This window comes from Sceloporus undulatus, chromosome 5 (genome assembly GCF_019175285.1).
Source record: "Sceloporus undulatus isolate JIND9_A2432 ecotype Alabama chromosome 5, SceUnd_v1.1, whole genome shotgun sequence".
Classification (NCBI taxonomy): Eukaryota; Metazoa; Chordata; class Lepidosauria; order Squamata; family Phrynosomatidae; genus Sceloporus; species Sceloporus undulatus.
Window position 1 is genome coordinate 121,069,206 of NC_056526.1, and position 26,776 is coordinate 121,095,981.

The following is a 26,776-nucleotide window of genomic DNA, read 5'->3' on the forward strand; positions in this document are numbered from 1 at the left end:
ATAAGACATGGCACATAAGAAAAAGGCAATGGCAATGGGGGAGGATATTAGGTCCAGCAGATACTGACTGCTTCTATGTACCTCTGAAGCCAGAGAAATGACAGTTGGAACATGGAGGGAGGAGTTCTTGCCAGCTGCTTGACCAAGACACAAAATGTTTTGTTGTGGAGGAAGGCATCTGAGACCTATCCCTTATCCAGGTTGCCCCTGTAGTTCTAAGCTCCTATCACTCACCATGCCCTTTTACCTTAAAATCCCTACTTTGATCTGGTACTTGGGCCTCAAGGTCTTAACTGTATTGGACAAGTAATACATGTGTTGGTTGGGTTCAGTGTGGCAAAGTGTGACCAGTCCTCCTTGTTTATTAAATTAAAACTTCAGACAGCTTAAGAAAATAAAACCAATTAAGATTTATTGTAATAGATAAGATAAACATCTAGTGTTAATCTGGTTCCACACAGAACATTAGAACATCTCAGGTTTCAGACAAAAAACACTTCTCCCTGAACTTTTCCATGCTATCAACTCTCAGAAACCCTATTCAGATCTTATTAATGCCCCTCTTTACAACTGATCCTTACTCATCTGATCTTCCCTAGATCTAATCTATTCCTATTAATCCCTGCCCCATCTCTATTTCTACCTGGCCCTATCTAACTGTTTAACAGATAAGCCTCCAAGTTATATCTTTTCCCTATGAAGTGGGGAGGAACCTTCTAAATGTGGGTTGTTCCACTCAGTTGGAGGAATTGTGAAAGGCAGGAACATGGAAGCACCCATCTCCATTATTCCCTGGGCTGTGATTGACTGGTTCTATCCAGGTTTGCCTGGCTTCTCGTGTCACAGCGTCTTCTCACTCTGAGCGCTAAATCATTTGCAGCTGTTGGCTCTAGGGTGGCAATGATGGAAAATGTCCACTCTTGAGGTCTAGGAGACTTATGCTGCTGGTTTCACTCTTCCAAGTGAACTTTTCATATGAAATTATGCTGAAAGTTAAGTCTTTGGCTTCATTCTATAAAGCTACAGCACAAAAATGAAAAGCTTGACACAAATACTTATTACTGGGAAAGTTGCCGGTGTTTTGAATCTGAAATTATGGGAATATTAGTAATTATCAACAATGTAGTGCTTATGCATTCTGTAGATATTCAAATGAGTTTCTCTACTTGAAAACCAAGCCATTATAACTGCTGTATTGGTAAAGTAGAAGCAAAACACCAGTTGGGCACCCAAATGGATATAATTTTTGATTTTAGGTCCCATGGATTCTGATGCTGCACTGTATTTAACAAGTTGGTATTTTTTTAATAGTGTGTTGTATCAGATCATAATATTGTAGTTCCTTTTATTATACATAAAACACTCAGGTTTTTTTATAAACGCAGTAATTCCTATGCATCTATCATGATCTAGCATATGAACATACGAATGACTATACTTACAGTCAATGTGTAATTCAATAATAGTTACACAAGTTTTTCCTACTAGCAATATCTTACAAAGAGACTATGTACATTAATATCAAAAACATTTTTCCTTGGCCAGGATGTGTAACCTCTCCAATTCATGCAGCCCCCATACCCATGTGCCTTAAAAACCTGCTAAAAGGACTGGGAAATCCCAGAGGAGAATTTTGGTGCTACAGAGAGCTGAGCGGGGGAGTTCAAATTATACAAACTGGACAGTCATTGGATACTGACCTTGATTAGCAGTTATAAACTAAAGATTTTTTTTACCATTAATTATTTACTGAAGGGTTGTTCAGTGGAATGACTTGCTTCCACCATTTGTTGTGTAACTTGATTGTTTAGCTGACAAATTTTCTTGACTGCAATTTTAGGGTCCAAGTGTAAAACCAGAGTAACTCTCTAAAATAATAGTGAGCCTACTGAAAGTTTGCATCTACTAAAAGAAAAGTGACAAAAACATCCTCCTAATTTTATTTAAAAGTTGCAATAAACATTTTGAAAAAGGCAGATTTTACAAAATAATGAGGCCATATTCAAGAATAGGTACCATGACAGAATGATCTCTTCCATGTTATCTGAAACAGAAGAGTAATATAACACTTTTAAGATACCTTCAATCCATATGGATGTCAAGATAATTGCTAAAATACAGTAATCTTATGTTCATTAGAGAAATATTTCAAAAGTGTGTTATAGAAGAAAATGTAAACATGAGCATATCTATCCTGGAATTCTCCCAGTTTTCAGAACCAAATACAGTACTTGACTGAAGGGTTTGTAAAGCATGTTAATACAACACACATTTTAAACATATGGCATGTACCACAGTATGAAGATAAGGTAATATTCATGCACTAAGTTAGAACAGCTTTAAATGTTACTGAAGAACCACCATCGGGTGAATGTAATTTTGAAATCTACTTGAAAGGAAATTTATAAAAGGGGACAGGTGCAGACTGTAAATGTAGACTTTAGGATATTACAAATACTGTGATCACTTCATCAAACTATATTCATTTAGTATCAGTTCACATTTGTCTCAAAAGCAATGTAAAAAAAAAACTCCTAAAGTCTTATGCTTGTGGGAATACTTGAGAGACAAGCAAGGCTTTGCCCTCTACTGCATATTACATATTGTTAAATAATAATATAATACACAATAGCCAGTCTGAAACATTCTCTCTCCTACCTCTGAAGCATGTCAGAATAGAAATAGGAAAGCAGTGCAGGAAGGGGAAGAAACAATAAAGTAAAAACATATATTCCCAGGCTGGGAAAGGAAACAATAAAATTTCTGGCCAATTCCCCATCAGATGCCAACATACACAGAGTCGATGTGTTTACTTAAACTGTTACCATTTGAGGGCATCTTTGAGGCCAAATTTAATGCAGTAGTATTGAACTATCACATGGAATTGCTTGTTTTAAAAACACTTGATTACTTTACATCACTTGACTACACAGTTGCAGAGAATAACTGTTTGCCAATGCAAGTGTGCAGTTCTTGTTCTACAGTTGGTAATTACAAGATATTGAGAGCTGAAAAGAAGCAGTGATAATTAAAACTTGAAATTTCATAGATACATACCGGTTTTAAGAAACGGAAGGCTGTGTTTGTTCCAGTTGGCTTGCTTTAGACTTAGCTTTACATTCCTCACACATGTGATGGCAATGCCTAAAAACATTGGAAAGAATTTAGAAATAACAGTCAATTTTTCCAGAGAAGTGAATCTGACATGCAAGCGCTTCAATCCAGATATCCTCACATGGATACAGTAGAGACCTTGTACATGGTCCCATTGCACTTGAAGTGAAAAGATCAAAGAGCTGAGCCTTCCACACCAAACATGATCCTACTACAGTGGAAGGCCCAAGTTATACATTGATTTTACATATCTGGGTAATCACAGTTCTGCTATAGTGCAAATAGTTACACCATGTTAGGGCCTAAGTGCCTTTCTATAAACAGAAAGACCTTTTATCTAGTCTAGGCTCTCAAATAAGGGGGTAACAGCAATTTTTTGCTGACTCCATTCCCATACAGCCATCTACATGCTCATACTTTCTAGTAATTTCCCCTATCCTCTGTGAAAATCAACCCCCCCATAGGTTCACAAAGTATTTAGTATTTGATGAGGGTTGTTTTCAGGACCCCCCTTGGATACCAAAATCTCTGGTTGCTCAAGTCCCACTGTACAATGGCATAATAAAATAGTATCCTTTATATAAAATGGCAAAATGAGATTTGCTTTTTGGAATTATTATTACTACTATTGTTTTGGAATATTTTCTAGCTGTGGATGGTGAAATTCGTGGATACAGATGACCAACTGTACTGAGAATGTAGATGCCCAAGCAGAGATTTAGGGATCCTACTCATTGTCTTCCCAAAATGTTTTTCTGCATAGGAGGATTACCTCACAGGATCCCCAATTATCATCTCCCACTTCAGGCACAAAACTATCCATGCACAAACATGTCCTACTTATTGTTTATTGATAATCATCCCCCCTTCCTCATCGCCCACATGGCCCACATGGAAATGTTTCACTTAATATTCACAAAATGTTTCACTTAATATTCAAAGTTTTTTCAGGGGGAGAGGTTCTGGAAAAGAAACTAGCTGCTTTCACAGATTATGATAAAACATGGTTTACAATGTGAAGTACAAGCAGGAGCAACCCACAGAATCCTTTTTGTGGGCTGATGAATGAAACTGCCTGCATAAAAGGATTAAATGGTGGTTTGTCTGAAATATAGTTTTGTAAATTCAAACAAAGCAGTGCATAATTTATTGCTGAACCAAGTATGGAAGCTTAATTGTTCCATGTGCAAAGAAAAGGGAATGTGTGACCCATGGCCCATCTACACTAATGATAGCAAACCATTATTTAATACAGGGATGGGAACTTCTCCCTCCCAGTATCCCTAGCCAACATAAGACAGTGGTGAAGAACACTGAGAACTGTAGTCCAACATTAACTGGATGGTCATATGATTCCCACTTTTGATTGAGAGTGACAGCTGACTAGCCCCACCAAACCCCATGACAAAAGTAGTGGAATGGTTATGTTTATAACCAAGTTCCTCTCCAGACTATCTGGATCCTAGTACTGAAAGAACAAGAAAAGGAAAGGAAGCTTAACTTGCACTCAGTGTGTTACTTTAAGAAAGCAAAGTGTTATATTTCAAACCATTTTTTTCCTGGGCCGAAAAATTGCACGCCAGCATGTTCAAACTTCTTCTGGCATGTTCTTATATACGACATTGTCCCAACAGCAAAACCCAGGGCACCAGCAACTGCCAGGGAGGAAAAGCGAAGCATGATTCTCTTACATATATAAAATATTGTATAAGATATAAATCAGTAGTTTAAACTTCAAAGAACGTTTTCAAAGAAGATTTTTAAAAACTCAACCAACTAACCAAAAAAAACCCCAACACTAGCTCGTAAAGATGAAAACTGAAGCATATTTGCTAGTTTGTTATAATCACATTTCCCTCTATGATTTGGAGGTGAGATGTTTGACAGTGTTGGATAATCTCCACAATTCACTGTGTGTAGTGGTGTCATGAGCTGGAATGAGACATTCACACCACAAATAGTAGCTAAACAGTAGCAGGACTGGAGATCATTAACAGATTATTGCCAGTCAAAAAAGAAGTGGTTCTTCAATGATTCTGGTGCTGAAGGTAGCCTTGACCCTCCCCTTTCCCATAACTATCTGTAGCTGATGAACTTTGTGTATGTTCTCTTTCATACATCTTCTATTCTATAAAAAACAAATAAATACAGGAAGCTGCAATTGTGCTGTAGTGATATCCTGTCCCGTATCATGTCTTGTGAATATTTTGCTTTCACTGTCTTTATGTGTATGGGAAATGTGCTTTTGTGTGTGTGCAAGTAGGGGATGGGGCATGCGTGTTAAAGATTTTAGGGATGAATGAACAGTGCAGAATTAGTTATTCCTAACTGCAACCAGGGATGTGTGGGTCAAATGGATTGTGTTTTTAATCTTTACCCATGTTGTAACTCTACCCCCCCCCCGAATTACAGCACTATGTAAAACTCATAAAAACCAAGATCTTATATATTTTAGGCAATAAACTGACTAACATCAAAATGAAATAAACATAAGATGAAAGGGAAGCATGGGCTGCAGAAAGTCAGCCACTGACCAAGACATAGATTCCTTGAATACAGTAGCAATATGATTTGAAAGTCCTCTCTTCAACCACAAGGATTACAAAACTCTTTCAAATTTAATACTAAAAAAATGACAATCCAGGAAGCCAGAATTGCTATATATGCCCAGGGTCAGCATGCAAATATGGCAGCATTTCAGTAAGACTAATCTACACCACCTGAAGCTTCAACAGTGATAATCTTTTCTGCCTTAACTTTAGAAGTAGGCTTTGGACTTACGTGCCATTTTAGGAAGGGGTCCAAGTTTAGGATTTGGTTTGAAAACACCTAGAATAAGATGCAGTTATCAGAAAATGCCATGTATTCCATCAGTTAATCATGCAGCAAGCTTGTGCATTTCCTCACAGAGAGGGACTGTATCCTTAAGTGTACAAAGTAATTGTACTATAATTCCCAGTTATAAGTATGATGCTCAACTCTTCATAGGATAGCAATGCCTTCTTTACCTATGTGAAATAATTCTATTTATTCTAAAGGCTTCCTTCTTGAATCAAAAAGTTATTGTGTAGAAGGATCCTTATCTTTCTACTGCACAATCACAGTCTTTTAATCCAGTACTTAAAAGTACTAATAACTTCCAATATGAAGAGCTACCCCTATTTTTACCTCTTTCAATTAAAAAAATAATAGAAACAAATCAGCAAAACTTAATGGATGCAAGGCCCAGAGGTGTTACTGGAATATAAACATAATGCTCAAAGACATGATATGGTTTTGCAACATTCTGGTCTCCCAGTTAAAAAAAATCTGAAAAAAACATGGTAGTGGTGATAATGGGGTCCTGGGGCATGTGATGGGATATATGTGCAGGATGCCCTAGGGACATCATTAGGGGTGGGTAGGCAATACCAGGTGACACTCTGAGGGAAGGGGATGATACCAATGTTCCCAAACATGTTCCTTTTATCAGAATCAGGGTGTGGTGTTTGCTTGTGTCCCTTTAAATTGCTGAAGAGATGGTGTGAATGGGGCAAGGCTCAGTGGAAGGAGAAAGGAGGAGCCCCAAGTTTAATTTTAAAAAATAATTTAAAAATTAAATTTTAAAATAATTTAATGGCCTGTTACAGACTGCCAAAATAAAGCTGCTTCGGGTCTCTTTGGAGGTATGCTATTTAAATGAGAGTCCGGAGGTTGCGTCAAAGCCACACTCCATTCCTAAGCACTGGAGTGCAGCTTTGGTGCAGCTTCCAGATTCTTCGGATGCATGCTTCATTTAAACAGCATATCTCCAAAGAGACCCGAAGCAGCTTTATTTTGGCAGTCTGTAACAGGCCAAAAATTCTCTTTTAAAACATCACATCTTACTAAATTATCACTTTAACCACATGCAGCTATGTACATGTAAAATACCTTTAGGCTGTGTGTGTGATATTGTGATTTAAACGTATAATTTTAATTTTCCTAGTATTTTGTGTCACAACCATTACTATTACATTCAGTGATATATGGGAATTGTGGTTTATGAGTACAATTACTACAAAAAATATTACTAAGGATTCATATGGTGTGGTATGGGAGGAGGTCAATGTAGGGGGTGACACCATAAGTTACACCATACTGGGTGATGCCAACCCGTGATACCACTGCTACAGACATATCTAGAAGAATGGTGAGAAAATATGTAAGGGTACTTGTATTTTGTTAAATTTTCTTATTTTTCAGTAATGAAAGGTCTATGGAGCTGTTATCTCATCATGTTCAACCAAAATGCAAAAAAGGGATCAGACTATCTCTGCTCCTATTCCACTGCTTTCCTCATGTAAAGAGTGAGAAATCAGAGCATGTAGATCCTCTCCATGCAACTGGAGGCCCTGACATTTTCAGTTTCTAATCATGCATAGAGCATCCACATCTAAGGGAACTTTTTATATTTATTTGGACTGACCACATATGGAAAAAAAAACAGAATTGTGGAGAATGGGGGCACAGCTACTATGCTCCTCTCTTCAAATATCGATAGAACAAATGTAGTTTTAAAAAATACTGCACTAGGGTATACTTTCTTCCAGATTAACCCTCTTCAGATGCTGATAGAATATGTCTAGATTAAAAAGTGTGTAGGGCTATACTTTCAGATTTAGCATACCATCATGCACAACAGAGGCCTATTTTGCTTTCTTTGCAAAATGGAGAATAGGTCACATCTTACTTTTTAGGTGTATTTTATGTGTACACCTGAAAGTGAAAAGTGTGTATCTGTCAAAACTCTTATGTCATACAAGTAAAATATGCTAATTGGAGGCTCAAATTTGATTGTACAGTATTTAGAAAGGAACAGCAAGTGGCAAATTTGAGTTCACTGCTGCATAGTTTATGAAATGAGCCATGGATTTCATATGTTCTGTTCTTCAATCCTCCAGATTTTAAAACCTAAGTTCAATGGTTAGTCACAACTAGTTTAGACACACTAAATTAATAAAAGTTAGCAAAACAAGTATATTCTGGTTGGCACTAAATACAAGATTTGAACCCTAGAGTTTAAGCTTCATTCAGATTGAGCTCCTCACCCGATTCATTACGGCACAGCAGTTGATAAATGATGTTTCTACAAAGTTTTGTGTTCACCTTTTTTATTTTTAAAAAATGAGGAAAAAAGGATTTACCTTGGGCAACTAGTCCTTGAACAACAAGCATACTTCCCAGAGATAGAGGGAGAGCTGCAAATAATAATAGATCAATTATAGCCTATAATTATAGCTTTTACCAACATTATAATGCATGCCAACTCCTCCTCCTGCCCACCAGCAGTGTTAAACGGTGTTATAAAAGTAATTAAATGTATTTGCTTACCATAACTGGCAGATATGAAATGAAATGGTGGAGGGGACAATGGGCAGAAGTTAAAGTGGGTAGGAGATCACCACTGGGGTAGACAGAAAAAAGAAAGGGGGTCCCTACAGTCAGGGTTGATATAGGTGACCACATCCCATTCTAATTTTTGGACATGATACATTGATTGGCTAATTTGTAATGCCCTGCATTAAAGTTTAACTGACCCACACAGTTTTCCACTCCCATGTAGACCATTAGCTGGTCCTGACCCATTGGGCCGCATGGACCCTCCTCCTTAATGTCACACACAACTTGTATAACTATATGATTTATAATTACAATATTTACATTAAAATTGTGGTAAATTTTACAACCCATAACATGGTTCCAGCCTTTTGTCTTGGTACACTTCAATGTTCTTGCTTACCACAACAACTCTGATTTGGATGTAATATGAGATTATGGTGAAACAGAGGATTTTGGACTGATTTTATACTATTAACCTATTTTTATGTAAAAGATCTGAATGATATTTTGTCAATTACATGCTATTTTCCATTTTTCTGAAAATGTTTTTACTGCAAAGGTGAGGTGTTTTTTTAATGATACATTTAGTTGTTATGTGGATTGTGACAATCAAGGTGGTGCCCACTCCCGCACCCTATGAAAATGTTTCCATCTGTTTCCCTATTTCCCTTCTAAGTCTCCTTGTAATGTTTACACAGCTTCTAGAACAGTCATTCTTAATCTTTGGTTCTCCAGATATTTTAGTCATCAATTCCCAGAATCCCTGAAAACTGAGAGCATGCTGGTTGGGCTTCTGGGAGCTAATGTCCCAAACATCTGGAAAACTGAAGGTTGAGAACAATGTTCTTGAGGGTTAGTGATGATAAAACAGTAGATTCCTGTGCTTGGAAGAATTAACTCCTCTTGCCACTAGTCATTTGAAGCTATAAGTGAAAGGGAGGGGGAAACCCTTCACTGGGTTACCGTGTGTGTGTGTGTGTGTGTGTTTAAGTATGGGTTTTGATCTGTTTGAGCAGAAGAAAACTACTGCTTTTTGCAATGAGATTTTTTTTTTTTGTTAACTGCCACCAAGTTGACTTCGATTTATGGCAACCCTATAAATGAGAGATCTTCAAGTCACCCTGTCATCAGCACCCCTACCCAAGTCTTGCAAACTCAGGGCTGTGGCTTCCTTGACTGAAACTATCCACATGTATTGGAGTCTTCCTTCTTTCCTGCTGCCTTCTACTTTACCAGACATCATTGTTTTTTCTAATGAGTCAAGTTTTCCCATGGTATGTCCAAAGTATGACAGTCTCAGCTTAGTTATCTTGGCTTTTAGGCAGAGTTCAGGTATGATTTGCTTTCATTTTTTTTTTTTTTTTGGCTATCCATGGTATCTGTAGAACTCTACTCCAATACCACATTTCAAATGAGTTGATTTTCAAAAATGTAGGACATTACAAAATAAAAGCTAAAACAGTAATATAAATATAAATTCATGCTTCTTAGCCATGTTCAAAATGGAGGACATTTTGGAATTCTTCCTGGACAAAAGGCTGAAATGTAAGGCATGTCCTGGAAAAGGAGGCGGTCTGCTCATCCTGATTAAAAATAGAACAATGTACCTCTGTACCAGAAGCTTTCTTCTTTACATTGTTGACGAATCTTTGCAAGCTCTTCTGGATGAATATTTGTAATGGGACAAGGCCATGAACTCTGAGAGTAAACAACACAGATAAATTGTAACAAAATGCTGAAACAACACAGATAAATTGTAACAAAATGCTGAATTATAAACAGAGTACAGTGGTACCCCGGGATACGAATGCGCCGCCTTACGAAATTTCCGGGTTACGAAAAAAATCCAATTAAAAAAACTGTTCCGGGTTACGAAGGTTTTTTCGGGTTACGAAAAAATTTTTGGTGCTTTTCGGCGCTATTTCACACGAAATCGCGGCTTTTCCCCATTAGCGCCAATGGGTTTTTCGGCTTGCGAAGTATTCCGGGTTACGAAAGCGGCGGCGGAACGAATTAATTTCGTAACCCGGGGTACCACTGTACTCTAATGCTCTTTTGTCTTATATGCCCTCCCCCCACTTGAGGAATATTGTACACCCTCCATATTTCTGTGGTTAGGAGCGCAGGCCCCCCTTGAAAATGGAAAAACCACAAATAAAAAAAAACTATTATTTTTTTAAATTTGAGAGAACATCTCTCTAAGAATCTCTAGGTCCTCCAATGCAACTCTATTATTATCATATGTGGAATATAGAATTGCACTGGAGGACCTACAAATGCCTAAAGAAGTGTTCTCTCTAGCAAACAGTATGCTTCCATTCTTAAACTAGTGCGATTGTGGCAGGACAGCATGCTGGTGTGATCAAGTCCTTAGACAAGCACGTACATTTCACTGCTTGATCATTAATTCTCATTTTATATTATATGACAGGAAGTGCACCTAGCATTCTTGCTATCTGTAACTTTTTTCTTGTTGAACTGACTTGCTTTCAGCCTGATCAGTCTCAAAGGGGTAACCAAATAAGATAAGAAAGCTTTACTGTACTCAATGACAATATAGGTGCTAAGAAGATAATCTTATATCTGTTTAGTTGTCTCCAAAATATCCACCCACTGTCAAATAAAATAAACTTTGGTAATATAAGGATCTATGGTTTCATAAAGGACAAGCACAGATTCAGATCACAAAGGAAGAGACTTTACAGCTGCAACATGGATAAAGGAAATTTTATTATCTTCATATATTGCTTTTGTTATTTTTGGGAGGTGGGAGTGTATCCATACTCTCTCTCTCTTTCTCTCTGTCTTTCTGTAACTTTTCAAACAAGTAAGAAGTAGAGCTATGACTCCAACTTTGTCATCTTGCTTTCCTCACCTAATTTTTTTTACCATCTCCACCTGCTAAAGAAGCCACTGTGCTTTGAAAGCTAGCACAATTTTGTGCTTTCTAGTTGTCCAAATAAAGGTATCACCAAAATGTATATTTTTGATTTTGAAAAAAAGAGAGAAAAGGAGCAAGTCTATATAAAGTACCTAAACAGTTCTGCTGGCATCTAAGAGAGAAAGGAAGCAGTGACAATGATGGAGGATGACAAAAGAGAAGGGAGAACATTACAAAACATATTTATGCATAGAAAAGGCCACACACATAGAAAATGCATATTATTTTGCTTGGGACACAGTTAGAGAAAAATCGTTCAGTGGGCAAAAGGACAAGAGTACCTGGACTGCCAAAACAAGTGCTGGACAGATTCTACAAATTCTGTAAATCCTTAGACCAGTTTCTACGCTATAAAAAGCAAGCTTCCCCCAAGCCAAAGCGCCACAAACCTTGCTTTTTTGTTCCACTGGAGAAGCCTGAACGTTTGCATTATCTGGAACAGAAGCCATGACTATTTTAATGTTGCTTGAAAATCTGGACCAAGTAAAATATGAGTGCCCTAAAAGAGAAGACAGTTATAAGAATTCAATATATAGTTTGAAATAATGTCTTCTTTTTTTAGCCATATTAACATATTAAACTGCCTTTATATCATAGGAGATCACTGGTGAATCCAACTCAGTACAACCTATTCCCTACTCTAATGAGTAGCAGCTTTCCAAGTTGAATGAGTTGCCATTTCATTTGTTGGAAATCTATTTTTAATTGGAAACAAAATTATTTGTTTGTTGGATATGATGATTATTATTATATGTATTTATATCCCAAAACTGGGGATTCAAAAAGGCACACAATTTAAAAGAACAATACAATTAAAATCATACAAAACGTGAGCATTAAAAAGATTTAAAATAGATTTAAATTAGTAGAAGTAATTGATTACAGCATTAAAACAAATCATACAATAAAAGAATAAAATGTCACCTTCCTGACAAAGATGGAATGTAAAGTATTCAGAATAATATTAGACAGCAGAAGAACTCAGTTAAAACATAAAAGACCAACTATTTATAGAATCAAATTAAAAGAAAGATTTTAGAAACTTACAAGGTATTAAATCTAGGACAACCTGCTTGCATGTGCTACCACTGACCTATGGTCTCTCCACCAAGGCAATCACGCAAGAGCTGATACCCAATGGACTTTGACTGTTTTGCCTTTATTGTAGTAGTTCCATTGGACATGGTCAGATTTTATGGTTCCGAAAGCCATCTTGAACACAACTTTACAATAGTTCAGCTTCAGGTTTTATATAACAAAGATAAAGCAACAATCTATAATTCTTATTTAAAAGAAGGAACTATCCCCTGATGACAATCTGTCCTGGAAACACTGACCACCTCTGTTCTCTCATCTATCCAGCCATAAGAGTAAGCACAAAGAGTTGTGTCTGCTGGAATTTTGTAAGTTCTCTGACGTTGTTTTACTTTGCTTCATCTTTTAAATCCTTTGCTATATGCCCCTAAGTTTTACCCTAGACTTATCCATGGGTCATAGCAAAATCCATAATTTTGGTCCCAAAACTCGCCCTCAACTTATACATGAGGTCAATTTATAGTTGAGTATATACGGTAAAATAAGAATCAATAGTTGTAGGAGTTATTGTGTGCCTTCAAGCTGTTTCCAATGTATGACCACACTAAGGTGGCGGGTTTCACAGGTTTTTTTTTCGGGGGGGGGGGGGGGAATTTGTTCAGAAGGGGGGGTTGCCAGTGCTTTTATCTGAGGCTGACAAAGTCTAACTTGACTAAGGCCGCCCAATGGGTTTCCATGGTCAAATAGGGATTCAAACCCGGTTTTGCAGAATCATAGTCCAAAACTCAAATCACTATACCACACTGGCTTATCAATATAAAAAAAAAACATAATTTGAGACAGAGTTAAAACATTCTAACACTGCATCTTAGCACTAGTATTAGTACACTGGTACCCCGGGATACGAATGCGCCGCCTTACGAAATTTCCGGGTTACGAAAAAAAATCCATTCAAAAAAAACTGTTCCGGGTTACGAAGGTTATTTCGGGTTACGAAAATTTTTTTTGGTGCTTTTCGGCGCTATTTCGCACGAAATCGCGGCTTTTCCCCATTAGCGCCTATGGCTTTTTCGGCTTACGAAGTATTCCGGGTTACGAAAGCGGCGGCGGAACGAATTAATTTCGTAACCCAGGGTACCCCTGTATAGAAAAATGACACCCCCCCCCCAAAAAAAACCTTTCCAGCTTGCTTCATCTTTTATACTGCCCTATCCTAGAAATGCAGAACCAACAAAAAGTTTGCTAGGACAGGAGCACAACAAGTTATAGTTAAGTTAGTACAATTTTGTTTACAATTACAGTGTTTACACTATCTCATGTATATCAAACCCATATATTTCTTAAAGAAATTAAGACTGGGGAAAAACTATCCATAATGTCAAAAATTTAGAAATGAACACTTCCCCAAACCTCCTTCCACCAAGCATGTTGGTGACTGTCATCTTCAACATGCTGGATCATGTCTGATATTAGTAGTTAAATAAGGTCAAGCCGGGTTAGTATTTTGGGAGAGGGCACACGGGTAACATCAGGAATCTCATTGTATGGCTAGGAGGTAACCTTCCCCGAAACTCTGTCAGAGATGATGGTCTGAATCAGTATAAGCCAGTTTGCTATCTTCATATGATCTTTGGCTCAGTTTGCTAGGTGTATCCACCACTATTAATTTATATCAAAATTCATTGGGAAGATACCTGTTTTCTTGTAGCAAAGATAAGAAGTATTAATAATATTATCTGTTACATTTATATCCTGTCTTCCTTCCAGTGAGATCAGGGTACCATTAATGGGTCTCTTGCTCCCTATTTTATTTTCATAACAATCCTATCAAGTAGATTTGGCTGAGAGAAAGCAAGTGGTCCAAGGTCAGTGCAGTGCTACCCTGTGGTCCATAACTGGTTAATGGCAAGTTTCCAGAAAGAAAAAGAACAGTTGTAGTCAGCGGGCACAATTATGGCAATTGGCCTTGACACATTAAATGATAATTTCCTCACATCAGATAGTCTAAGAAGAACTACTGGTAATCTAGTGCATTTTTCATTTTAGTGGAGACTTGAACCCAGAGCTCCCAAATCCTAGTCCAACACGCTCATCACTACACCACACTGGCTATATAATAAATATCTCCTTGTTGCTGTGTGCCTTCAAGTTGTTTTCAGCTTATGGCGATCCTATCAAGAGGTTTTCTGGGGCTGAGAGTTGATGCCTCACCCAAGGTAATCTATTGGGTTTTCATGCCTGAGTAGAGAATTGGACCCCGATATCTAGAATTGGGGGACTTTATTCCAGCAGCCTGTTATCTCGCAGCAATCACCTTGTTGAAACAAATGGGAAGATATGGAAAACACACCTGCTTGAAAACTTGACCACATATCTGCAATGCTGCTGTTGTGACATGAGTTTGAAAAGACACATTTACCCTGGCCTTTGCTTCTCCTCTCTGTTTTTTTGTCTTGCCTCTTATTTCCCTTCACTCTTCCCTCTTTCCACAGGCTTTGCAAAGCAGATCCTTCCACCCCTAAAAAGATAAAAATGAACTAGGAGGAGAAACAAATCTGGGTCCTATGCTGAGTGTTTGCAAAATACCCCTTGTTCTGTCAGAGGGGACAACTCTGCTGGCAATTGGGGGAGAGGAGGTGTCAGGAGCACCCAAAGTGTTGCATTAAGGAGGGGATGTTTCTTTGGAAAAGTGAAATCAGACCTAAGCTTGCTAAGACTCCCTCTTCCTTCCCCATACCTCTTACTTGAAATCATGCCCACTCACACAGGGTGATGAGATGTCAAAACCACAAAGGAGGATAAGGCACGCCATATGTAGGACATGCAAGAAAAATAGCGGGCATTACAAAATAAAAGCTAAAAGTACTAATATGAATATAAATTCATGCTTCTTAGTCATGCTCAAAATGGAGGGCATTTCGGAATGCCTCTTGGAGAGAAGGCGGAAATGTAGGCATGTCCTGGAAAAGGATGATGTCTGGTAACCCTGCCACTCACACCACACGACTGCTAGTATGGAAACTGCAGTGGAAGGGACCTATCACACCTTGTAAAGACCTTGTAAAATTACAAATCTCAGGATTCCATAGGATGGAGCTACAACACTTAAATGTGGTGTCAAACTGTATTATTTCTTCAGCATACATGTACCCTTAAATGCAAAGCAGCAACAGGAGGGACACTCAAAGCACTACCCCACACTCTGAAATACTTCTTTACCCATATTTAAATATCTTCTTTATGTCTATGTCGGGATGCGGTCCCAACCAGGATTCTCAGAGGCACACATGCAAATATTTAAAACTGCACAAACCTTTCCTGTATACACCACTCAGCATGGTGTAGTGGTTTGAGTGTTGGACTGTGACTCTGGAGACCAGGGTTCAGTTCCCAGCACAGCCATGAATCCCACAGGGTGAACTTGGCCAAGTCACATGCTCTCAGCCTCAGGGAAAGTCAATGGCAAACTTCCTCTTAACAAATCTTGCTAAGAAAACCCCATGATGGGTTTGTTTTAGGGTCGCCATAAATCGGAAAGGACTTGAAGGCACGCAACAATAGCAATACACCACTCACTGCAAACCTCTATGACAAATCCCATGATTCCACAGCAGGGAGCTACAGCACTTAAAGTGGTGTCAAACTGCACTGTATCTACAGTGTAGAGACACCCTTGAATGCATAGCAGCAACAGGAGAGACACTCAAACCACTACCCCATACTGCCTCTCAAATACTTCCTTTCTAAATATCTTCTCTATGGTTCAAAACACACTGCAGAAATAACCAAGTTTGAGATCGCTTTAACTGCCCTGGCTCAGTGCTTGGAAATCCTGGGAATTGTAATTTATTGTGGCACCAGAGCTCTCTAACAGAGAAGGCTAAATGGCTCACAAAACTACAATTCTCAGAATTCCCTAGCATTGAGCAAGAGGGCTGTTAAAGTGGTCTCAAACTGAATTACTTCTACAGTGTGTTTTGGACCTAAGTCTGTGTTGGGATGCGGTCCTAACCAGGATTCTGAGAGACACAAACGCAAGCATTAATACACCACTCATGCAAATCAGCATGACGCACGTCCTAAGTATTTGCTTTCCATCAAAGAAATAAACATACAGTGATGGGCTCAGCCCTGGAGTCTGCTTTTAGTACAGTATGCCATTTTAATCCAGAAAAGTATGATAGCAGAAAAGCAACACACATTCCAAAGGAATAGGTTTGTTAAATCTGTAGCAGTCACAACAACAAAGCCCCTCTTCAAATTCATGAGGGTAAGCTATGAAAAGAGTCCGCCTGGTGCAGTTATTTGAGCATTGGATTGTGACTCTGAACATGATTTATTCCCTGCTTGGCCATGGAAACCCAGTGGGTTTGGGAAAGTCATATACTCTCAGCCACTGAAAACCATGTATTAGGTTCATTTTAGGGTCGCCATAAGCCTGAAATGACTTGAAGACATACAAAAACAACAGGCTATGTGAGAAGTCTTCCTCATATGCAAGGAAAACATCTGCTTGCAAAATAACCTTCAATGGTCCAATACACACTGCAGAAATAATCCAGTTTGAGACTGCTTTAACTGCCCTGGCTCAGTGCTAGGGGATCCTGGGAACTGTAGTTTATTGTGGCATCAGAGCTCTCTCAAAACTACAGTTCTAAAGATTGCCTAGCATTGAGCCAGGGCAGTTAAAGCGGTCTCAAACTGGATTGTGTCTGCAATGTGTTTTGGACCATTGTTAACTTTTTAAAAAGAACATTAACATACACCCCTATGACTTAGCCTTTGAGATGCAACTTATGTAAAACAAGGCTACAATCCACACTCTTCTGTGTAAGTGCCACTGAACTAAAAGGTACGCAAATGGATCTGGCAGCACTTTTGAAACTTAATAATAATTTACCTGAGTAAGTGCCACTGAGCTAAAAAAGTATGTAAAGGGATTTTGCAGCACCTTTGAAACTTAATAAGAAATAATTTACCCAGGGAGTAAGTGCCACTGAAGTAAAAGGTATGAAAGGGGATCCTGCAGCACTTTTGTAGCTTAATAATAAGAATGATGATGATGATGATGATGATAACTTACCTGAGGAATTAGTGCCATTGGACTAAAAGGTATGCAAGGGGATCTTGTAACACCTTTGAAACTTAATAATAATAATAATAATTATTATTATTATTATTTACCTGAGGAGTAAGTGCCATTGAACTAAAAGGTGTGTAAAGGGATCTTGCAGAACCTTTGAAACTTAATAATAATAATAATAATAATAACAACAACAACTTACCAGGAAAGTAAGTGCCATTGAACTAAAAAAGTACACAAAGGGATCTTGCAGCACTTTTGAAACTTAATCACAACAACAACAACTTACCTGGGGAGCAAGTGCCATTGAATTAAAAGACACACAAAGGGATCTTGCAGCACCTCTGAAACTAATTAATAATCATAATAACTGAAAGAGAATAATAACAACAGAAAGATGGAAGTTGGTAGCTTGAGCTTTCCTAGACTTGAGCCTAGTTCCTCAGATGCATTTGGTGGAGGAGAGTCAAATGGGGCTTACATCCCACTTTGGGGCGAGTCACACTCTCTCAGCCTCAGGGGAAGGCAATGGCCACCCCTCTCTCTGAGCAAACCTTGCCAAGAAAACTCCCATGATAGACTTGGAGGCACACAAGAATGTTCAAAGTGGAGAAATGATGCGGTTTGAGAGCGCTTTAGCTGCCATGGCTCGACGAGGCGGTGGAATTCTGGGAATGGTAGTTGGTTGTGGCACCAGAGCAAAGCACCAGAATTCCACGGCCTCCAGCCATGGCAGCTAAAGCGCTCTCAAACCGCATCATTTCTCCAGTGCGATAGCAAAGTCTATGGCCTGTTACAGACAGCCAAAATAAAGCTGCTTCGAGTCACAGTGGAGATACTGTATGGTGTTTCAATGATGCATGCGTCCTAAGAGTCCAGAAGCCACACCAAAGCCATGCTCTAGTCCTTAGGGCTGGAGCATGGCTTTGGTGTGATTTCTGGACTCTTAGGACGCATGCATCATTGAAACACCATATCTCCACTGTGACTCGAAGCAGCTTTATTTTGGCTGTCTGTAACAGGCATCTGTGTCAGACCCAAGCAGTCTCTCACCCTCGCCCTTTCTGCGCTGCTTCCTTCCCTTAGGCCTTGAGGAAAAGAGACCTCTCTCTCCCGTTAGTTGAGCTGACAGAGGATACACCAGGCGCCTCTCTCTGGTTACATAAGATGGCCTCCATGGAGGCGGGGCCTTCCGCCCTTCCTAGGCCTCCTCCAGTGTGTTTGTTCTGGGTGACAGGAGGGCGGGGGCTGTGTTTGTACTAGGCCCAGGGTGGTGCCCAGACCCAGAGGCCCTGGTCCTCAGTACTCAAGGAGGACAATATGGAGGGTGTGACCAAACAAAAGCCTTTCAAAACACTCATAGAGAAATCTAAATCCAGGCTCAGGGTGGCTTTGAAATCCCTCCAAGGAGAAGAATAGGCCTCTGGGGTCAGCTGAGGAAAAGTTTGTCACACCCAGAGTTGTGGTTTTCAAAAGCATGTTTCACAAGTACAACCACACACACACACACACACACATTTTTCTCTCTTTTAGTTGTGCTGTTATTTCCCTCTGAACAGCTATGGCTGAATCCTATGGAATCCTGGGATTTGTAGCCTGGGGAGGTGCTAGGGCCCACTGGGCACTGGGTGATTTTAGTGGTCCCCAGACGGTGTCCTTTAAGAGATTTTTTTGGACTACAGCTCCCAGAAGCCTCAGACATGTTGGCCAATAGCCTGGGATTCTGGGATCTGAAGTAAAAAATCCCTTAAAGAGCACAGTTTGGGGAGCACTGGGCTAGTCACGCTCTCTCAGTATAATACCACACTACACGATTATAGTGCTGCTATTACACTTTAACTGCTCTGGCTGCCTCCTGTTGCATTCTGGGATTTGTAGTTTAAGAAGAGGCATTTAGAACATTCAGCCAGAGAGCTCTTAGGCCTCACTGAACTACAAGCCTCAGAATGCAACAGGAGGCAGCCAGAGCAGTAAAAGTGCAATAGCATTATGTTTCTCTCATAGTCTTGTCTTGTTGTTGTGTGCCTTTGAGATGTTTCTGACTTATGGTGACTCCAAGGTGAACCTATCATGGGGGTTTCTTGGCAAGATTTATTCAGAGGGAGGCTTGCCATTGCCTTCCTCTGAGGCTGAGAGCATGTGTCCTGCCCAAGGCCATCCAGTGGGTTTATGGCTGAGCGGGAGAATCGAACCCTGGTCTCCAGGGTCATAGCCCAGCTCTCAAACCACTGCACCACACTTGTCTAGACATAAATAAATCCCTCTGAATTTATTGGGACTTGATGTTGTCATGTGCCTTTAAGATGTTTCCAACTTACAATGACCAGAAGGTAAACCTATCACAAGGTTTTCTTGGCAATATTTGTTCAGAGGGAGGGTGGTTTGCCATTACCTTCCTCTGAAGCTGAGAGAGAGAGAGAGAGAGTGACTTGCTGAAGGTCACCCAGAGGATTTCGATGGCTGAGCAGGTCCCCAGAGTCATAATCCAATCCTCAAAGCATGAGTCTTGCTCCCTTGTAAATGTGATCCAGAATGCAGAAATTGTGTAGACATGACTTTAAGCTCACGGTGAGGATTGCTTGCTTCATCCTGGGTTTTTGTTTGTTTGCTTTTGGAACATAAAGCCTGTTCTTACAATAAGCCTAAGAAGCAAAATTAAAAAGGTGAAAGGAACAGGTAAAAGAAATTATTCATACTCAGGAGAAAAGGGCTTCTATTCTTAATTAACTAAAGCAAACATTCTGGAAGCAATGCCACACCTTCATTTCTTTTTGCCTTTGGCCTGATTTCTCTTTCATTCATTCTAAAGTGCAAATAAACCAAGAAAGCAGCTAGTGCAGTTGCCTCTGTGCTCCACTCCTTGAAGCAACACCTGAAAAAAGGGGGAAAGGTTTTTGTCCTTCCTGTAACTATGCAGTGTAAATCTGATGTATACTTATCCAGAAAAGAGTCATGTTTTCAGCAGAACTTCCTCTTTAGAAAGTGTAAAAAGTATCTTGTTTTTATGTTCAAAGAGACACACTTTAGCTGTTTCAAATACGTTCACAGGAGTTTATCACCCAGGACGAATCCCGTGCAGAAACTAAATTTAAACTGAAAACTGAAATACATTTGTGGGTTGTTTTTCAGACGATATTCGGGGTTAACCCAAACAGAAAGTTTAAAAACCCCGCATTTGTGGGATTTTTTTCAGACCACATTTGCGTGAAAGACAAATAACACAGAAATAACCTAAACACAAAGTCACCAAAACCAGATCCTTTTTACTTTTGCTAAATTTGGAAAGTACAAAGGAGCTTTCCATTTGTATTATTTTTGTGTTATTTCTCTTTCATGCCAACACAACTGAAAACAACACCGGGATTTTAACATCCCGTTTCTGCACGGGATTTTACCAATTCACCCTCCATGTGATAGACTCCATAGTTTGTATTCTTTTGCTGGAGGATCCTTAGTTCTTGTAACAGGCATATCTTCTACAGCAGGGATGAGCAATATATGGTTCCCTAGATATTTTTGGACTGCACATCTCATAAATCCAGCCACCACAGCCAATACTGAAGTATGGTGGCAGTTGTAGTTCAGCGTCATCTGGAGAGGTGCACTTTCTTTGCTCGATTACTCATGTAGGATAGTAATGTTAAATCATTTTCAAAACCTACCAATGGTGCTATTCAAGAATTCATAGGTTTTCAATTCAGACATAGTCCATTCTTGTTGTACTTCACTGCCACCTTCTGGCTGGTAAAGTGTGCAATAAAAATGTGTGTGTGTATGTGTGTTCATTTCTAAATCCCACTTTTCTGTAATAAATCAGACTTGCAAACTCAGGAAAGCAGCTTGCACATAAACATGAAACACACATACACACAAATAAAACTAAATTATTATTAAATCATAAGAAGAACTTGTTTTAAGCTGGTGAATGGGGAAATGTGCATAATAAAAGCTATATCTGTAACAAAAACAAAAATACAGATACATTGTAAGAAATATATATACAGCTGAGTCATCTGTACTGTATTATATTTTTGCCTTTAAATTATTATTCAGGCTGCAATTCAGAACAACCGCTCAATCTGCATGTTGCCCTTATAAAAGGGCACATAACTGGACTTCTCTTGCATGAATACCATACTGTTGTTGCCAAAATTGCATGCTTTACTTGGATATAATGCCATTTGGGCACTGGTTGATTGACTGTAACTAATAAAAAGGTTCAGAACTTTGCAACATATGTCATTATTGTGTTGAAGGCAAGTGACTCTTTTTAACCTACTTATTCTCAGAATTATACAACAAAGGCTTTAACCATAAATGGAGCCAGAAATGTTAGATTGTGAGATAAGTTCAGAAAATAAAGAGGCGCTGAGGATCATATTGCGACCATAATATCCTTCTGAGCCACCTCTTTGAGATGGGACTTAGGGGCACTGTTATGCAGTGGTTCCGGTCTTTCTTGGAGGGGTGGTCTCAGAAAGTGGTGTTAGGGGACTCCTGTTTGACTCCTTGGCTGCTGGCCTGTGGCGTCCCAAAGGGTTCTGTTTTGTCCCCTATGTTATTTAACATCTACATGAAAACATTGGGAGAGGTCATCCAGAGGTTTGGAGTGTGGTGTCACCGGAATGCAAATGACACCCAACTCTATCCCTCCTTCCCATCTGATTCCAAGGAAGCTGTCTCTGTACTGAGCCAGTGTCTGCTGCCAGTAATAGACTGGATGAGGACAAACAAACTGAAATTTAATCCAGACAAGACAGAGGTGCTCCTGGTCAGTTGGAAGGCAGATCAGGGAATAGGGATGTTGCCTGTGCTGGATGGGGTTACACTCCCCATGAAATCTCAGGCTCGCATCTTGGATGTGCTCCAGGACTCAACTCGGAGTTTGGATGCCTGGGTTTCAGCAGTGGCCAGGAGTGCATTTGCACAGTTAAAACTTGTGCGCCAGCTGTGCCCATTCCTGGCTACAGTGACACATGCCTTGATTACATCTCATTAGGACTACTGTAATGCACTCTATGTGGGTCTGCCTTTGAAAAGTGTTCAGAAACGTCAGTGTGTGCAAAACACTGCAGCCAGAATGCTGACCGAAGCCAGTTACACGGAACATTTAACTTCCTTGTTAAAAAAGCTTCACTGGCTGCTGGTTCATTTCCAGGTACAATTAAAAGTGCTGCTTATGACCTATAAAGCCCTACATGGCTTAGGTCTAGATTATTTGAGAAACTGTATCTCCCCATACGAACCTGCTAGAGCCCTAAGATCTTCCGGGGAAGGTTTTCTCTTGGTCCCTCCACCATTACAGGTTCGCCTGGTGAGGACACGAAAGAGAGCGTTCTTGGTGGCTGCTCCTGTCCTATGGAATGCCCTTCCATGAGAAGCAAGGCTGGCCCCCTCCCTGCTTGCCTTTCGCTAGCAAGCAAAAACAGCTTTATTCAGGCAGGCTTTTGATGTATAATCATGAGGTGGCTTGGTTGTTTGTTATATAGGGTGGGTATCATGGTTTTACTGTGGTTTTATTGACTGTAATTTTATATTGTTTTAGATGATATTTTTAAATGTTTTATTGTAATATGTTTCTATAATTTGTATTTGTGAGCCACCTTGGGTCCTTTTTGGGAGAAAGGAGGGATAGAAATCGAATAAATAAAGGAGTGCATCAAAGAATTTCAAAAGAAAATCAGACTCAACTTTATAGATTATAGCAAAGCCTTTGATTGTGTAGATCATGAAAAACTATGGCTTGTTCTTAAGGAAATAGGGGTGCCACAACATGTTATTCTCCTGTATTCAGGACAAAAAGGCATAATCAGGACAAATTATGGAGAAATGGAATGGCTTCCAATTGGCAAGGTCTGACTCTGAAAGAACTGATTTTTATCAACCAGTCTGTCTAATTTGTACACTGAATGCATCAAATGTAAAGTTGGATTAGACTCAATGGAAGAGCGCATGAACATTGGAGGAAGGAAACACTTAAAATATGCAGATGATACCATACTACTACTAGGAAATAGCAAAGACTTGACACAGTTACTAAATAAAGTCAAGGAAGAATGTGTAAACACAAGTTTACAGTTGAACATTAAGAAAACAAAAATAATGACCACAGATGATTTAAATAACTTTAAAGCAGATGATGAAGCCATTTAAATAGTTAAATACTTTCCTTACTCAAAGACTGGAGTAAAAAAATCAGAAGAAGACTAGGACATGGAAGGGCAGATATGAAGAAACTAGACCAGATCCTCAACTATAAAGACACGTATATCATTAAAGGCCAAAGTCAGGATTGTCCATGCCATCATATTTTTTATTACTATGTATGATTGTGAAAGCTGAATTATGAAAAAAGGTAAAAGGAGAAAATTAACTCACTTGAAATGTCTGTGGCTGTCATGGACTGACAAAAAGACAAATAAAGGAATCCAAGAAGTCAAGCATGAGCTTTCCCTGGATGCTAATATGACTAAACTGAGACTGTCATACTTCAGATATATAATGAGAAGACATAACTCATTAGAAAAGACAGTAATACTTGGTATTGTAGAAAGCAGTAAGAAAAAAAAAGGTCATTCTAGATGCATAGACTCAATCAAGGAAGCCACAGCCCTGAGTTTGGAAGACCTGAGCAGGGCTGTTGATAACAGGGTGATGTGGATGCTTTCATTCATTAAAAGGTAAACATAGTCCCTTGACATGAATGTCTCGTCGAAACTGATTGTAGGGGACGGTGTTCATCTTTGTTTCTAAGCCAAAGAGCCAGCATTGTCCAAGGACTGCGCTGGTGGTCATGTGGCCAGCATGACTGCCCCAAACGCCATTATCTTCCCACTGAGAAGTAGTACCTATCTATCTACTTGCATTTGCATGCTTTCAAACTGCTAGGTTGGCAGAAGTTGGGACTAGTGATAGGAGCTCACCCCATCATGTAGCACTCAGGCCTTGAACTGCCAACCTTCCGATAATCTGATCATCAGAATTGGTGCCTTAACCACTAAGCCACCAAAACACCCCCTTTCATACATAGGGTCACCATAAATTGAACTCAGCATGAAGGCAGTTAACAGCAATGAAATCAAAGTGAGCTTGAAAGTGAATTCTGTGAATTCACTTTTTTCCAAATTCATCAAAATGAGAAGTCACTTTGGATTCACTGTGGAAGCACTACGGAAGGAGCACCCATAGAAAGGAATCTCATCTGATAACACATTCATGTTATAACGTGAATTCGCATCATTGGACCCGCAGTCACCCTGGAACTGAGCTGCAAAAAGCTGCAAAAACCTGCGTGTGATAAACACCCTTGTTGCTGTGAAGGGGATTCTGAAGGCAGCTGCTGTTTACTTGTCTTTTATAGCCAGGCACACATAACTACAATGGGATTGTCCAGAGTAGAACTCTATTCTTTCCAGCTCAAGCTTTATTGTATTGTTTACTGCAAACATGCTGCTTTAATAGTCTGGTGTTTCTCCACCCCTCCTTCATTTACTGTTGTTGATGTGTGCCTTCTAGTCATTTCCAGCTCTAAAGTGAACCTATCATAGGATTTTCTTGACAAGATTTGTTCAGAAGAAGGTTGCTTCTGCCTTCCTCAGAGGCTGAGAGGGCGTGATGTGCCCACAATCACCCAATGGGTTTCCATAGTTTAGGGAGGATTCAAACCCTTGTCTCCAGAGTCCTAGTCTGACACTCAGACCATTGCACCATGCTGGCTTTCACCATCCATTTTTCACCATCCTCCAAATGCTGATGCTGTTAAAAAAAGCAAATACCAAACCTCAGATAGGCAATGAACATGGAGGAAAAGCAGGGATGAGCAGTCACTAAAAGTCTTTGTAAAAAGGAGCTTCTTTGTCAGAGGCTTTGTAAATTGAGGTATGCTTGTATTTATAATACATTTATAATGAATTAGGTAATCAGATAATCTTTTAGTTGTCAGCCATAGCCTAGTCAGGGGTAGGCAACCTTTTTGAGCCGGGGGCCGGGTTGCTGTCCCTCAGACAACTGGGGGGCTGAATTCAAAATGGCGCCCAGAGCGGCGCGGAAGCTGCGGCGGGGGCGGCAATTGGCGGCAGGACCGGGCTGGGGCCGGTCCCAAGGCCTCGCTGGGCTGGATCCGGCCCATGGGCCGTAGGTTGCCGACCCCTGGCCTAGGTATAGTTGCCAGGCAGCAACTTGCATTGAACTTGATGGGATTTCTGCATAACCACATTTACAGTGGTACCTCGGGATACGAAATACCCAGGTTACGAAATTTCCGGGATACGAAAAAATCCCATAGGAAATAATTGTTCCGGGTTACGAATGTTTTTTCGGGTTACGAAAATTTTTTTGGTGCTTTTCGGCGCTATTTCACACGGAATCGCGGCTTTTCCCCATTAGCGCCTATGGCATTTCGGCTTACGAAGGCTTTTCGGGTTACGAAAGCGGCCGCGGAACGAATTAATTTTGTAACCCGAGGAAGCACTGTATGCTGCATCTGCACTGAGAAACAAGGCATTTTGGCACCGCTTTAACTGCCATGGCTCAATGCTATGGAACTCTGGGGTTTGTAGTTATGTGAGATATTTAGCCTTCTCTGCCAGAGAGCTCTGGTGCCACAATAAATGACAAATACCAGAATTCCATAGCATTGAGCCATGGCAGTTAAAGCAGTTGCAAACTGCCTTGTTTCTCAGTGCAGATCCAGCCTAACAGCAATCTAGAAAGACAAGAATCTTGTAGGACAGTGTAACAGGGACTAGGAATTGCTGGAGATCCCATGAAGCCTTAGGAATGCATGACTGTTGCTTCAGCAATACTCATCTCAGTTGAAGAGACTAAAAAGGAATGTGCTCCTGAGATATTTAATCCCAAGACTGCTCTCATCAATGCAATAATGGTCACTGTGCTCATGTAAGCTTTATAAAAGTGACAACTCTTGCTTTGAAGGTGCTAGAAGAATTTTCATTGCCTTTAACTTGATCTCCCTTTGTGCAAAGATAGGCAGCTGCTACAGGTGAGCTCTTTGTTTGTTGTAGACACCCAACGCAAAGGTTTTAAAGTCTGATTACAGGAATGGAGGGGGGAAATTCCACAGCCTGACAAACAACGAATGTGTGCACTCTCTCTCTCACTCCCACCCCCCAAGTTATAAAATAATACAAATTAAGTTATAATTGCTTGAGGCCTACAGAAAATGAAGCAAGTTGATACTCTGTTGATACTTTTGTAAGCATCTGCATTACAAAAACAAAAGA

General features: G+C 39.7%; 1 protein-coding gene across 3 annotated transcripts; it reads right to left on the bottom strand.

Annotated features, from left to right (window-relative positions):
- Positions 1-386: 386 nt before the first annotated feature.
- OCIAD2 (OCIA domain containing 2) lies at positions 387-18,744 on the bottom strand. Of its 3 annotated transcripts, none has more exons than XM_042468595.1 (9): positions 18,588-18,724; positions 12,510-12,655; positions 11,806-11,915; positions 10,083-10,173; positions 8,280-8,333; positions 5,896-5,943; positions 4,664-4,769; positions 3,058-3,144; positions 387-2,044 (listed from the first exon to the last, which is right to left on the bottom strand). In XM_042468595.1, the coding sequence occupies exons 2-8, from the start codon at positions 12,598-12,600 to the stop codon at positions 3,063-3,065; spliced, it is 582 nt and encodes a 193-aa protein (XP_042324529.1). In that variant the 5' UTR covers positions 12,601-12,655; positions 18,588-18,724; the 3' UTR covers positions 387-2,044; positions 3,058-3,062. The 3 variants fall into 3 exon arrangements, with proteins under 3 accessions (XP_042324529.1, XP_042324531.1, XP_042324530.1); XM_042468597.1 differs by lacking the exon at positions 12,510-12,655 and adding an exon at positions 17,824-17,904 and having other exon boundaries at positions 18,588-18,716; XM_042468596.1 differs by lacking the exon at positions 12,510-12,655 and having other exon boundaries at positions 18,588-18,744.
- Positions 18,745-26,776: the final 8,032 nt, after the last annotated feature.